The sequence below is a fragment of the Bombina bombina genome, chromosome 7, assembly GCF_027579735.1.
Source record: "Bombina bombina isolate aBomBom1 chromosome 7, aBomBom1.pri, whole genome shotgun sequence".
Lineage (NCBI taxonomy): Eukaryota > Metazoa > Chordata > Amphibia > Anura > Bombinatoridae > Bombina > Bombina bombina.
The window spans coordinates 440,369,642-440,385,023 of record NC_069505.1 but is presented as its reverse complement, the minus strand read 5'-3'; the positions used below and the strand labels follow the sequence as shown (position 1 = coordinate 440,385,023).

The 15,382-nt window shown below is 39.1% G+C and overlaps 1 protein-coding gene across 11 annotated transcripts in view; it reads left to right on the top strand.

Annotated features, from left to right (window-relative positions):
* The window catches only part of RBFOX2 (RNA binding fox-1 homolog 2), a 554,363-nt gene extending 546,831 nt beyond the window's left edge, over positions 1–7,532 (top strand). For all 11 annotated transcript variants that reach the window (XM_053721361.1, XM_053721363.1, XM_053721364.1 and 8 more), the window contains 2 exons: positions 2,056–2,128; positions 2,518–7,532. In XM_053721361.1, the coding sequence (XP_053577336.1) occupies positions 2,056–2,128; positions 2,518–2,562 (118 nt within the window). In that variant the 3' untranslated portion in view covers positions 2,563–7,532. The remainder of the gene's footprint in view (positions 1–2,055; positions 2,129–2,517) is intronic.
* Positions 7,533–15,382: the final 7,850 nt, after the last annotated feature.

The following is a 15,382-nucleotide window of genomic DNA, read 5'->3' as shown; positions in this document are numbered from 1 at the left end:
GGATCTGTAATTTTAATCAACTTTCCAATTTACTTTTATCATCAAATTTGCTTTTTTCTCTTGGTATTCTTAGTTTAAACTAAACATAGGTAGGCTCATATGCTAATTTCTAAGCCTTTGAGGGCTGCCTCTTATCACATGCTTTTTAAATCTCTTTTCAACACAAAGAGACAGAAAGTACACGTGGGCCATATAGATAACACTGTGTTCAGGCACAGGGGGTTATTTAAGATTTAGCACAAAACAATGTTAACTGCAAGACAATAGATAATAAACAGTCACAGTCATGTGATCAGGGGGCTGGAAGAAGGTTCCTAGATACAAGGTAATCACAGAGGTAAAAAGTGTATTAATATAACTGAGATAAGGGGCAGTCTGCAGAGGTGTAGATACAGGGTAATCACAGAGGTAAAAAGTATATTAATATAACTGAGATAAGGGGGCAGTCTGCAGAGGCTTAGATACAAGGTAATCACAGAGGTAAAAAGTATAATTATATAACTGAGATAAGGAGCAGTCTGCAGAGGGTTAGATACAGGGTAATCACAGAGGTAAAAAGTGTATTAATATAACTGAGATAAGGAGCAGTCTGCAGAGGGTTAGATACAAGGTAATCACAGAGGTAAAAAGTGTATTAATATAACTGAGATAAGGAACAGTCTGCAGAGGGTTAGATACAGGGTAATCACAGACCTCGCTAACTACATTTTTATACTTTCATGGCAGTATCTAATTGATAGGACTGAGCATTTTGGTTTAAGCAGATAATGGCTGTAAGCATATCCTTATTGAGATCCCTCTTGTTTAGATTACAGGCAGTCAGAGCTCATGTGTTCCCTATTATATCACAAGGGAGCACAAGTATTATTCGGCCCCCAAGCATCTTTATGAAGGTCTTCTCCGTGACTCCTAGCACCTCACACACATTGTTAGTTTATGGGATTTGTATTTGGCTCTTTAGGAACTTTAATATCAGCTCTATTAAACTAATCCATAAGTTTGCTTTGGTTTTCTCTGCAGCTAGGAATATAATATTTTTAGAGTGTCCATCCTTATATCATTTTTAATCCGGATAAAAGTTTTCTGATCCCCCTTCTTCTGTTCCTGGAATACTGATGGAGGTCCCCTTAATCTGCCTAAATTCATCAATGGTCGGTTCTCATAGTCACACATTTTATCACTACCTACAAACATGGAAAGATCAACTACATTTATATTCTTAAATATGGTACAAAGATGGAACAACATTGGACGATCCTCTTTGGCCCATTAGATTTGTTCTGTAAGTTTATAACTTGTAAGATTAGAAATGGTCTGGGCCTATTTCACCAGCGCTATTGCTTCCTCGGCTTCGCCTTACAAGTATTTACAAAGTTTGCTTCTTTAAGGTCATGTAGACGTTGCCTCCTGAGATCTAGGCAGAAGCATCAGTATCTTGTCCTAACCCTTGAATCCATACATCTAGCTTTAAGACAGACTTGCTAGTACCTGAATAGAAAGGATTTATATTTATTTCATCAGAATTGTAGTAGAGCCATAAGCCCTGTCGCAAATCATTCTCTATTTATAGCGTTTGCCTGTCAGTTTCATTATTGGGATTTTTTTATGTTTACAAATAGATCCCTACTTTGCTATAGTTTGGAATTGAATATATATAGACTTCTGTGTGACCTGACACTGAGGGTAATATCTAGGTAGGTTCCAGAGCAGTAATGCACTACTGGACTTGTATGCCTCTTTTCATTGGCTCGCTTGATGTTGTCAGCTAGCGCCCAGTAGTGCATTACTGCTCTGGAAACAAAGGATACCAAGAGAATGAAGCAAATCGTATAATAGAAGTAAATTGGAATTCTTTTAAAATGATATCTTCTGTCAAAATCATGAAAGAAAAGTGTTGGAGTTTCATTGTTTTAGCACAGGAATGTCCATTTAAAAAATAAAACACGATACAAAAAAACCCACATTAAAATGCGGCAACAAAGGAAAAATAAATGGTTGAATGTCCCTTTAAGCTAACTGTGCCGATATCTCATGCTGTTGTGTGTTTTTCTGCAGATATGGCAGAGTATACACAGCTGACCCATATCACGCCCTGGCCCCTGCTGCAAGTTACGGAGTGGGAGCTGTGGTAAGTACTGCACCACTAACTGATGTAGTGTTTAATGTTACACGAGCATAAGATCAGCACATGTATGTGTCACATGTCGCTGGCACTCAGCTCGTGTCTGTGACACATGCACACAAGTGAAATGACACTGGGCGATTGCACTACAGTGCCTACTGCTGGCCGCGCGCACTAGACTGCTGTCTGCCAGTCGTGTATACTGCGGTACCTCCTAATATTATTATACGAATAGACATTATATTATCATAATATTATGTTTCATGACCTATTGGATGTGACTACTACACTATGCTGGGCTACTGCTAGAGTATCATCAGTTGTCTAGTGTGGGGGGCATCCTTTTATATGAATTAGAAGCCAATAGCATAACCTTGTTCTATTTCCTTTTCTAGGCGAGTTTATACAGAGGCGGTTACAGCAGATTTGCTCCGTACTGAAGTGACGTAAGCCTGTTAACCCTCAATAACCCTGGACAAAACTGCCCTTTCTCACCTTTCTGCCCGTTTCCCTCTCCACCCACTATCAAAGATCACGAGGCCCGGCTTTTGCAATACTTGTAAGAAAAACTCCTTCCAGGAAGTTCTAGGAGAGCAAGATGGTGGATACAGGCAAAATATACTTAAACAAAAAGACTTTTTTATACCTCAGCCTTCTCTTCAAATCTGTCATTTTTATTTCTGCATTTTTTTAGGGGGTGTGTTCATTTTGTTCCAAAGATTGTGTTTATTTTTTATTTTTAAACTGTGGTAAAGTGCGTGTATATATAATATTTACATAAGTATGTGCTGTGAGCTTTTTTTTATTATTCTATCTACGCTTGGAGGGGAGGTTTGCAGAAAATAAGGAAAACACTAAAACAGTGATCGGAGGAGAGGCGATGAAATGAATAATCCTTAGTATTTCACGTGTCACTTGCTCACTCGTAAACAGAGGGGGCTAAGGGCAAGCTAGATCCTTCACAGTCAGGTCTCTTGCTTGTACGTTGTAGGAAGAGTAAATGAATTCAGAAGGTCTGTATTGGCCATTTTGCCACCTTATCTTGTGTCAGAATGTGTTTGCATTATTCTGGCGTAAGTATCGTGTAGAGAGCACAGGGCAGGTTCTGGATGATGAGTGTGAGGATCCAGAAATAACAAAATAAACAGAACAATTTCAGATCATTACAACTGCATCATGAATACACAGCTGGCAGATTTGACATAGGGCGACCTTCTGTGCTAATAGCAGGTAAAGTTAGTGATCATTGCTGTATGTAATATATGTAAAGAAGTAGAGACATAGGGCAGAAATCCTGATCTGAATCATTGTGTTACAGTAATCTCCGTTTGTCCTGTGTTGGGTATATCCTGCCGTTTGTGGGGGCCCCTACATATGTATTTCCTCTTTTCTCACTACATAGTTTGAATTAGTTCAGCTAAGCATCTTCTGTTAGTGCTGGTCACAATATCCGTCCTGGAGAGAGGCTATGACTGCAGTAGCAGCCGAAACTCTCTCAGAACATTGGGTGCTGTTGCTATTTGATTGTTAGGAGCACACAGTTCATTTTAGAAGCAATACCATCGTGGTGTAGCCTCTTTCACCTAAGGTGACAGATCAGGTGATTGTAGACCCCCTTCTAATAACGTGCAGGAGCTAAAACACAGCAGACAGACATGCACCGTCTCTCAGGAAAATACTGCAGCTATTCGACGACGATCACGTAATTGTAACCTTGTATAAACCTTTATAATATGGGTTGTCTTTGTCTTCCTATACATAAGCAGACAATACTGGCACATTCTGGGTTATTTAGCCTGAATAGTGACATTTAATGTTAACCGTTTTGGTTAAATTTCGGCTGATGGTGGTAAAGTGTGTGTACACAATTCAGTTGTTTTGTGCCCCTGCACAGACTGCACATGTGCAGATAGGCTGCTTCTCCAACAGCCTATATTTATTTGTAACATGGTATGAATGATATCCCTCACTTATTTTGTGCTTTGAGTGCATTTCTGTGTCATTTCATAAAGGTGTTGCTGCATAATGAGAACTAAGGGAGTTACTCTACAGAGAAGCCGGCCTGCATGAGTGCAGATAGGGAGTTTGCCAGGCAGTGATTCTGGTTACAAAACAAAATAAATAAATGAAGCTGCCCTTTTAGCTTTTTTACAAATAAAGGTTTATCTAGTGAGAAGACCCCTTCCCGTATGGTTTGTAGCACTCTGAACCAAAGACTTGCCATCTCATATAATCACAAGAAGCAGAGGCTTTCTACAGAGGAACTAAACTGGTTTTAGAAGTTTTTAAGGTCCAAATCATATCGTTTATTGTTCCCTAATTATCATGAGACACACAAAGGGTTAAGTGGCTTATACAGTATTTGTTAAAGACTATGCCCTGATCTCAGGGCTGTAATTTGTATGATCACAAAAGGTAGTGCGGCTTTCATATACTGCAGGTATCATCATTTACGCCTCTATAAAAGCGGACGTCTCCTTATCACCCACAAGGCAAACGTGGTGTCCGTGTTAATGTGAATATCTAATAAGCTAGATATTAATGCTGTTCATGTTAAAACGTCTAACTCTTGAAATGAGCTCCGCCGCTTCTGCTGGAGCGTTACAGGCTGTAAAAGAAATAGATTGCAGGGAGGGAAACCGTTTGTGTCTCTTCTAACTGTAATGTTTGTTTTGGAAACAAAGGGACGTGTTCTAGCTAGTGTCGCTCACGTTTACGTTAGAAGCCCAAGCCGTTGTTTCCTGTGTGCTCATCCCTAGGTTTTCATAGCTAAACAGCTGCATCATTTATAGGTGATAGAGTGTAGATACGTTATTCAAATATCTTTTTTTTTTAAAGATTAATTCATGTTAACACAATCTGACACTATTGGTTAAGCTTTTTAGTTTGTGTTGTGGCTGAAGGTGTACGCTGCACTCAGTGATAGCACATACCCTAGACCCTGAAGGTGTACGCTGCACTCAGTGATAGCACGTACCCTAGACCCTGAAGGTGTACGCTTCACTCAGTGATAGCACGTACCCTAGACCCTGAAGGTGTACGCTTCACTCAGTGATAGCACGTACCCTAGACCCTGAAGGTGTATGCTGCACTCAGTGATAGCACGTACCCTAGACCCTGAAGGTGACGCTGCACTCAGTGATAGCACGTACCCTAGACCCTGAAGGTGTACGCTGCACTCAGTGATAGCACGTACCCTAGACCCTGAAGGTGTACGCTGCACTCAGTGATAGCACGTACCCTAGAACCTGAAGGTGTACGCTGCACTCAGTGATAGCACGTACCCTAGACCCTGAAGGTGACGCTGCACTCAGTGATAGCACGTACCCTAGACCCTGAAGGTGTACGCTGCACTCAGTGATAGCACGTACCCTAGACCCTGAAGGTGTACGCTGCACTCAGTGATAGCACGTACCCTAGACCCTGAAGGTGTACGCTGCACTCAGTGATAGCACGTACCCTAGACCCTGAAGGTGTACGCTGCACTCAGTGATAGCACGTACCCTAGACCCTGAAGGTGTACGCTGCACTCAGTGATAGCACGTACCCTAGACCCTGAAGGTGTACGCTGCACTCAGTGATAGCACGTACCCTAGACCCTGAAGGTGTACGCTGCACTCAGTGATAGCACGTACCCTAGACTCTGAAGGTGTACGCTGCACTCAGTGATAGCACATACCCTAGACCCTGAAGGTGTACGCTGCACTCGGTGATAGCACGTACCCTAGACCCTGAAGGTGTACGCTGCACTCAGTGATAGCACGTACCCTAAACCCTCAGTGTATACACTCTTTATTGTACTCAAGGGTATGTTTACTCTCTGATACACTACACAGGTGTCCTCTGTAATTGGGAGCTGGTGCAGTTCTGTAATAATTTAAGATTTAATCCAGATGTGTTTGTACAACAAAGTTCTTTTCTTGTACATAAGCGCTGCAGTGTTGTTGCACCAGTGCATGAGTACAGCCTGTTCAGTAGGTGACTGTTTTATCTTTATGCCATACCCTTTCATACTGTCAGTATAGCCGACAGAGCATCTGATCTCACAGCACCACATACACTACAGTAACATACTGTGATTACATTGTGTTCCCGCTTTATCTGACAAACACTAAGGCAGTGCTAGCTGATGCCCACTTACACTACAAGGCAGCCCCAACGGGGAAGCCAATTGGTCACCTTGCTTATAGGAATGTAAGACAATAAAGCACTTTTTAGTGTCTAACAAATAGATTAGGAAGGAACGGTGCCTCAGCTCTAGCAGTAAAAAGGTACAGCGTTCGTATCATGTACTGTAGGAAATAAACTGCTGCCTACGTGCTTCAGACAGGCAAATATTACCCCTGGCTCATTGCGCTGTGTGTACGTTTGTATTGTACCACACTGCCGAGTGAGCCACGATATGTACCCTTAGATACAGAAGGTACCACCTAGAAATATACATTTATATTATAGAAGTATATATATCATTTTTCTTCACATTATATCTTTTTACTTTAGTTAGTATTCTGCAATGTTCCTATGTGTAATATGGACTTTTGTACCAATAGAGTTTACCAGCAGTGTCCCAAATCATTCTGGGATGTTTAAACTATTTCTTATTGCCCCATATGTGTGTACGTATGTATGTGTGTGTGTATATATATATATATGTATGTATATATATATGTGTATATATATATGTATGTATGTGTGTATATCTATATATATGTACACATACATACACACTATAGACGTCTATACATGAAGACATGTGGATCCCACCTTGTATGTCTACATCTGTAATACATTGTGCATGCAAATGTCAGTGAATCTAGTGTAAAAATAACAGCAGGTTGTGATTGCTGTAACCATGCAGAAGTGGCAACAAGTTTGTACCCAGAGTACTGTAAGGGGCCGGGGGAGTACTATATATATATGTACATAAATATATATAAATAAATGTGTGTAAATTGCAGATTAAACATAATGCAGTGCGGGAAGGAGCAGGCGAAGCCATTGCAGAGCAATGCATTAGACTCACAACAAAAAGTGAACTAAGGAATATCTTTGAGTATAGCCTGTCCCCTGTAAAGGCGCTGTATACGCCGCCCTTTCCTGTAAGTATCATATTGTATAGGTAACATTTAGGCCACACAGTATTCACAGGTTACGTTTCTTATTTACCTACTTAGCAGGGTTGTGAGACCCAGAAAATGTCAGTTTCTACTTTGTTTTGTTTTCTTTTGGGGAGGGACGGGAGATATTTTTTTGTATTCCTATCCATTATGTATAAATTATTGACCCTGTTTTGCTGGCTTTTATAAACTTTATGCAAGGGGTGAGAGTGCGCACGGCATGAGTAAGCTCTCCTCCCCCTCGCCAATGGTAATAAAGCACTGTTTTTAAATAAAAACAAAAATATATTGGCTGCTGGTTTGGTTTTTATGTTTCAGTCATAGCCTAACATAAGGAAACCAACGACCTCTGTTTCCAGTGAGTTTTGTTGTAAATAGATTTGTTTTTCCCCCCATGAAATAAAAGTTATAATCTGGAATAATGACTGCAAAACAAACCTCCCAACACAAACTAATAACCGGAATACAGGTATAATGGTGCTGGGGGAAATAAAACCACAATCTTTATCCCTATACACAATCCAGACAGGCCTCGATCATTTCACCTATCTCTTCCACCATTTTATTAGTGGGTGTGCCTAACATTAGCAGTGCGACCGGAGTAACTCTGAACCAGATTTACTCAGTCTAAATCTTGCCTAGTGTTTTGATACTTTGATTCTAACCTCAAGAATAAATCAACATTTTACCCAAAACACGAAAAAGGCCCATGTATAGAAACTTTTGAGAAACTTGTAAATGAAGATCTAAGAAAATTAAAGATTGTGAACAACTCCAAATTTAAAACAAATAATCTAACAAAAAAAGAAAGTGAAACATTAGAAAAAATGGAAAAAGATCAAAGTATTGTGATTAAGGCAGCGGATAAGGGTGGAGGGATTGTCATCCTAAATAAAGAACATTACATAAGAATGTGTAACGAATTAATCCTAGATGAAAATACCTATAAAAAATGTATCAGGAATCCGACCAGTTTTTACAAATTAGAACTTAAAATGATATTAACAGACGCTTTAACAAAAGAAATTTTAACAGAGAAAGAATTTGACTATCTACTACCAAAATTTCCAAAAATACCACTATTTTACACTTTACCAAAAATCCATAAAGATATTAATAACCCACCAGGCCGCCCCATTGTATCGGGAATTAATTCCCTCACTTCCAACCTTTCAGAGTATGTTGACAAATACCTTCAAAAGCATGTCATAAATCTAGAAAGTTATATAAAAGACTCCACACATGTAATAAAATTAATAAAGGATATAATATGGACCGAAGAAATGTGGCTTATAACATGCGATGTCTCCTCATTATATACTTGCATTAAACACATAGATGGATTACAAGCAGTTGACCATTATCTAAGTAGCGACAACGAAATGTCTTCAACACACAAAGATTTCATACTAGAAAGCATAAAATATATTCTAACCCATAATTATTTTTTCTTCGAAGGAAATTTCTATAATCAAATCTGCGGAACTGCTATGGGCACCAGGTTCGCTCCCAGTTATGCTAACCTATTAATGGGATTATGGGAAACAGATTTTTTAACAAACACACAATTGGGAGCGAACCTGGTATGCTTCAAAAGATATATAGATGATATTTTAATGATTTGGAAAGGGGAAAAGTCAATGTTTGAGGAATTCTATAACAAAATGAATAAAAATGAAAAAAAATTAAAATTCACGTACGAAATCAGTAATGAAAGAATCGTCTTTCTTGACTTAGAGATCTATATTGAAAATAACCAAATCAAGAGTAAGACACACTTCAAAACAGTAGAGTAACAACTATATTCATGCAGAGAGCTGCCATCATAGCAAATGGAAAAACAATATCCCCAAAGGGCAATTATTAAGAATCAGAAAGAATTGCACAAAAGAAGAAGATTACATAGAACAATCAAAACTATTAAAAAAGAAATTCATTGAAAGAGGCTATAATAGTGAAACTATAGACAAACAAATAGAAGTAATAAAAAACAAAGATAGAAATGAAATAATTTATAAACAAAATACTGGCACAAAAAAAGAAAAACCAAAATTACCATTTATAACCCAATATAACCAAGACCACAAGAAAATTGAAAAAATTATACAAAAACATTGGAGTATACTTAAATTAGATGAAAAATTAAAGGATCAAATAGGTGAAAAACCCGAAATCATCTACAGAAGAGCTAATAATTTAAAAACTAAATTAGCACCTACTGACCTAAAAAAGAAAAAGAAACCAGATAGAGATCTCAAAGGTAACGAAATAAAAGGTTTTTTTCCCTGTTTTGCCTGCAAATCTTGTAGACACTCTGAAAAGAGAAAGAAATTCAAATCCAACACCACCGGAAAAGAATATAATATAAAACATCAAATCCGATGTACGGACAAAAATATAATATACCTTCTTGAATGTTTTTGTGGAAAACAATACATAGGGGAATCTACTAGACCTGTCAGGGAGAGAGTGAGGGAACATATACTATCTATAGAGCACGCAGAAGAGCATAGAAACAAAGACTAAGGCACCAAAAGGATTAAATATTGATTTCAGCATTACACCTTTCCTGAAGTACTAAGCCAAATTTCCACCACTCGAAAGAATACCCATATCACTAATCTTAATATCCACCTATGAATATCAGACATAAATTAATCAAAAACAATAAAGTTAAACGACACTTTAAATAAGGATGAAATGAATTTAATTAATTCCACCGATTTGTTCCAAATATACCCTAAGACCCAAATTATTTAATATAGTAAATGCACTTATAGCCACTGAAAGTTCCATCTATCTGTTAATTACAGAAATACATAGTGCTTAGCCAAAGAGACTTCAACATTCTAGCAGATCATGCAGAAATGAATACAACATCAAGTAATTGATTCCACTAAGCATTAACGGACTAGAAGTTTAATAAAAGAAATCCAATTTAATTGTTTTTAAATAAATCGATTTAACAAGTTTTACCTCCAAATAAATAAATTTAAATTTATAATTCACTTTCAACATCATAACGTTTATAAGCATATGATCGACAAATATCTGCATCCGTGAATATAGGTCTAATCTATTCTTTAGACATAAAAAAATCATCTTGGTCCCATAACTCTCTTATTTTACCAACCAAATATTATTTTGATTGTTTATCTTTATGTACTAAGTTCAAATTGATTATAAGATCAGGATATACCAAAAGAACTGTTCCTATATAATTGCATCTAAACTGAGACAACAACATAGTAAACATTCAACCAATGGGAGAATAGACCAGACATAGTAAAAATTCAACCAATGGGAGAATAGACCAGAGGTTCAAATAAGACCGCCAAACTGAATTGGAGCATTATGTATGAAAAAGGCTACAGTTGACAGCCGAAACGCGTCCAGACATACTGCTCCAGAGACTCAGGACTTTATTCCAACTTCCACATCTGCACTAAATCATATCCAGCAGCTCTACACTAAAGATCAAGAAAAGGAAGTAGAACCGCTATCGGAACAAAATTATGCAAGGTACAAAGATCGAGGACCGCCAACAAATGAGAGAGCAAAAAAACAAGTCAGAAATCTAGCAGAACTCGACTCTAGTGTGAGCCCTCCGGTACCGCAAAAGAATCCAAATACTTAAAAAAGGTCACACAGAAACCAAAAAAGCTCAAAACATAGCCTAAAACATCGCACAGCTTGGCAACTTGTGGACTTTTCTCTAACCGAACCGCTCAACAAAAGTAAATTAGAGAACAAAGTCCGACAACATCCAACTAAATAATCAGCAAGAACAAATAGAAGATTGTATTTTGCACAATAAAATACACCTGAAAGACTGTGTAAGACCCCCTGGTGGGTCCTCCAGCAAAGGATACACAAGATCTCCTAACATCACACATTTTTTGGCAACTTGAGAATACTTCTCTAACCGAACCGCTCAACAAAAGTTAATTAGAGAATAAAAGTCAGACAACATCCAACTAAATAATTAACAAGAACAAAGAGAGGATTGTTTTTTGCACAATAAAATACACCTGAAAGACTGTGTAAGACCCCCTGGTGGGTCCTCCAACAAAGGATACAAAAAATCGTAACCTACACATCATCAAAAAGATCACAACTAAAGCAACAAACTATTGCCATACTGACCCTCTGGATATGATTATAAGAGACCCCCTGGTGGGTTTCCACAATAGTTTGCTTCAACAAACAGGATTTACAGAATAACTATACCGGTATAGTACAACCATCTTGGAATTTTTTCTTTTTTAAGGTACCTTTTATTTTATTTTTTAAGCCCCGGGCGAATGCATTTTTGCATATTCTTCTATTTCATGTGTGTTATATCAAAATATGCAGAAATCTACATATAAACTGTAAGCCCCCTTTTTTTGCTCGAGTTAATAATATCACAAACACATTTCTAGGAACGCTATTATATTTTAGAATAATTATATTTCTAACTGTTTTGTATTGATTATATTTTAATTCCGGATCCGGTCAAAAAAATAATAGGTAGTTTTAGCTTTTATTGTTTTTACTGTATGCATGTATTTATAAGTTACTTTGAATAAATTCTTTATATTATTTACTAAATATCAGATATCTGTCTTTCATATAACGGATTGAAATTATTATACTTCTAGTAAATTCAAACTTACACTTGCATTTGTTTTACACAGTATCAAATAAACATCTTAACATAGTATCAAACACTAGGCAAGATTTAGACTGAGTAAATCTGGTTCAGAGTTACTCCGGTCGCACTGCAAACTATACAAATATCCCCATATTCTAACAACTATCTTTTTAGTTATAGGTGGTTTTCTTTGAGGTAAAACCACAGTTTGTAGTGTTTTCGTTGCCGCTAAATTCACACCAACATTTAGGGTAGAATTGAAAGTTGCTCTTCCAAAAGCAACTATCACATTTGTGCCTAACATTAGCGCCTATAGCTGTGCGACATTTCACATATTAGGGCACTTATATCAAACAAGAACAATAATTAGAACCGCATGGAAGCACGACTGATAAACGGGTTCAAGTAACTTTATAGATGATGTTCAAAGACAACAAATGTCCACCAAGTTCAAACGGTATTGCCAGAGACCCAGACATTTGAGACAATCAAACAAAACTGAAATAAGTGGCGGAAAACTAAACAGGGAGCACACACTTAGTAAATACATTATTATAGCACAGATCATCAGTGAGGTTCTATAATGCAATATAAACTTATAGTGCACCCTGCTACATATAAAAGAGTAGGTACTTACCCAGTTATACAGTGACGAGTGTACTTACTGATAGCCTGCAGACTGTGTGACAGTGACGTGCGTACTTACTGATAGCCTGCAGACTGTGTGACAAGTGTAGGTACTTACCCAGTTATACAGTGACGTGCGTACTTACTGATAGCCTGCAGACTGTGTGACAGTGACGTGTGTACTTACTGATAGCCTGCAGACTGTGCAACAAGTGTAGGTACTTAACCAGTTATACAGTGACGTGTGTACTTACTGATAGCCTGCAGACTGTGTGAAAAGTGTAGGTACTTACCCAGTTATACAGTGACGTGCACACTTACTGATAGCCTGCAGACTGTGTGACAAGTGTAGGTACTTACCCAGTTATACAGTGACGTGTGTACTTACTGATAGCCTGCAGACTGTGTAACAAGTGTAGGTACTTAACCAGTTATACAGTGACGTGTGTACTTACTGATAGCCTGCAGACTGTGTGAAAAGTGTAGGTACTTACCCAGTTATACAGTGACGTGCGTACTTACTGATAGCCTGCAGACTGTGTAACAAGTGTAGGTACTTAACCAGTTATACAGTGACGTGTGTACTTACTGATAGCCTGCAGACTGTGTGAAAAGTGTAGGTACTTACCCAGTTATACAGTGACGTGTGTACTTACTGATAGCCTGCAGACTGTGTAACAAGTGTAGGTACTTAACCAGTTATACAGTGACGTGCGTACTTACTGATAGCCTGCAGACTGTGTAACAAGTGTAGGTACTTACCCAGTTATACAGTGACGTGTGTACTTACTGATAGCCTGCAGACTGTGTAACAAGTGTAGGTACTTAACCAGTTATACAGTGACGTGCGTACTTACTGATAGCCTGCAGACTGTGTGACAGTGACGTGTGTACTTACTGATAGCCTGCAGACTGTGTGACAAGTGTAGGTACTTACCCAGTTATACAGTGACGTGTGTACTTACTGATAGCCTGCAGACTGTGTAACAAGTGTAGGTACTTACCCAGTTATACAGTGACGTGCGTACTTACTGATAGCCTGCAGATTGTGTGACAAGTGTAGGTACTTAGCCAGTTATACAGTGACGTGTGTACTTACTGATAGCCTGCAGACTGTGTAACAATTGTAGGTACTTACCCAGTTATACAGTGACGTGCGTACTTACTGATAGCCTGCAGACTGTGTGACAAGTGTAGGTACTTACCCAGTTATACAGTGACGTGCGCACTTACTGATAGCCTGCAGACTGTGTGACAAGTGTAGGTACTTACCCAGTTATACAGTGACGTGCGTACTTACTGATAGCCTGCAGACTGTGTGACAGTGACGTGCGCACTTACTGATAGCCTGCAGACTGTGTGACAGTGACGTGCGTACTTACTGATAGCCTGCAGACTGTGTGACAGTGACGTGCGCACTTACTGATAGCCTGCAGACTGTGTGACAAGTGTAGGTACTCACCCAGTTATACAGTGACGTGCGCACTTACTGATAGCCTGCAGACTGTGTGACAAGTGTAGGTACTCACCCAGTTATACAGTGACGTGCGTATTTACTGATAGCCTGCAGACTGTGTAACAAGTGTAGGTACTTACCCAGTTATACAGTGACGTGCGTACTTACTGATAGCCTGCAGATTGTGTGACAGTGACGTGTGTACTTATTGATAGCCTGCAGACTGTCTGACAAGTGTAGGTACTTACCCAGTTATACAGTGACGTGCGCACTTACTGATAGCCTGCAGACTGTGTGACAAGTGTAGGTACTCACCCAGTTATACAGTGACGTGCATACTTACTGATAGCCTGCAGACTGTGTGACAGTGACGTGCGCACTTACTGATAGCCTGCAGACGGTGTGACAAGTGTAGGTACTCACCCAGTTATACAGTGACGTGCGTATTTACTGATAGCCTGCAGACCATGTCACAAGTGTAGGTACTTACCTGTTATACAGTGATGTGTGTACTTACTGATAGCCTGCAGACTGTGTGACAAATGTAGGTACTTACCCAGTTATACAGTAACGTGTGTACTTACTGATAGCCTGCAGACTGTGCGACAACTGTAGGTACTTACCTGTTATACAGTGACGTGCGTACTTACTGATAGCCTGCAGACTGTGTGACAACTGTAGGTACTTACCTGTTATACAGTGACGTGCGTACTTACTGATAGCCTGCAGACTGTGTGACAAGTTTAGGTACTTATCCAGTTATACAGTGACATGCGTACTTACTGATAGCCTGCAGACTGTGTGACAAGGGTAGGTACTTACCTGTTATACAGTGATGTGTGTACTTACTGATAGCCTGCAGACTGTGTGACAAATGTAGGTACTTACCCAGTTATACAGTAACGTGTGTATTTACTGATAGCCTGCAGACTGTGTGACAACTGTAGGTACTTACCAGTTATACAGTGACGTGCGTACTTACTGATAGTCTGCAGACTGTGTGACAAGTGTAGGTACTTATCCAGTTATACAGTGACGTGCGTACTTACTGATAGCCTGCAGACTGTGTGACAAGTGTAGATACTTACCTAGTTATACAGTGATGTGTGTACTTACTGATAGCCTGCAGACCGTGTGACAAGTGTAGGTACTTACCCAGTTATACAGTGACGTGCGTACTTACTGATAGCCTGCAGATTGTGTGACAGTGATGTGTGTACTTACTGATAGCCTGCAGACTGTGTAACAAGTGTAGGTACTTACCCAGTTATACAGTGACGTGCGCACTTACTGATAGCCTGCAGACTGTGTGACAAGTGTAGCAGTGACGTGCAGTGACGTCAGAGGCTGGTGAGGCAGTGGCTAGGATACGCCTTCATTCTTTAGATATCCTTTGTTGAAGAAATAGCAATGCACATGGGTGA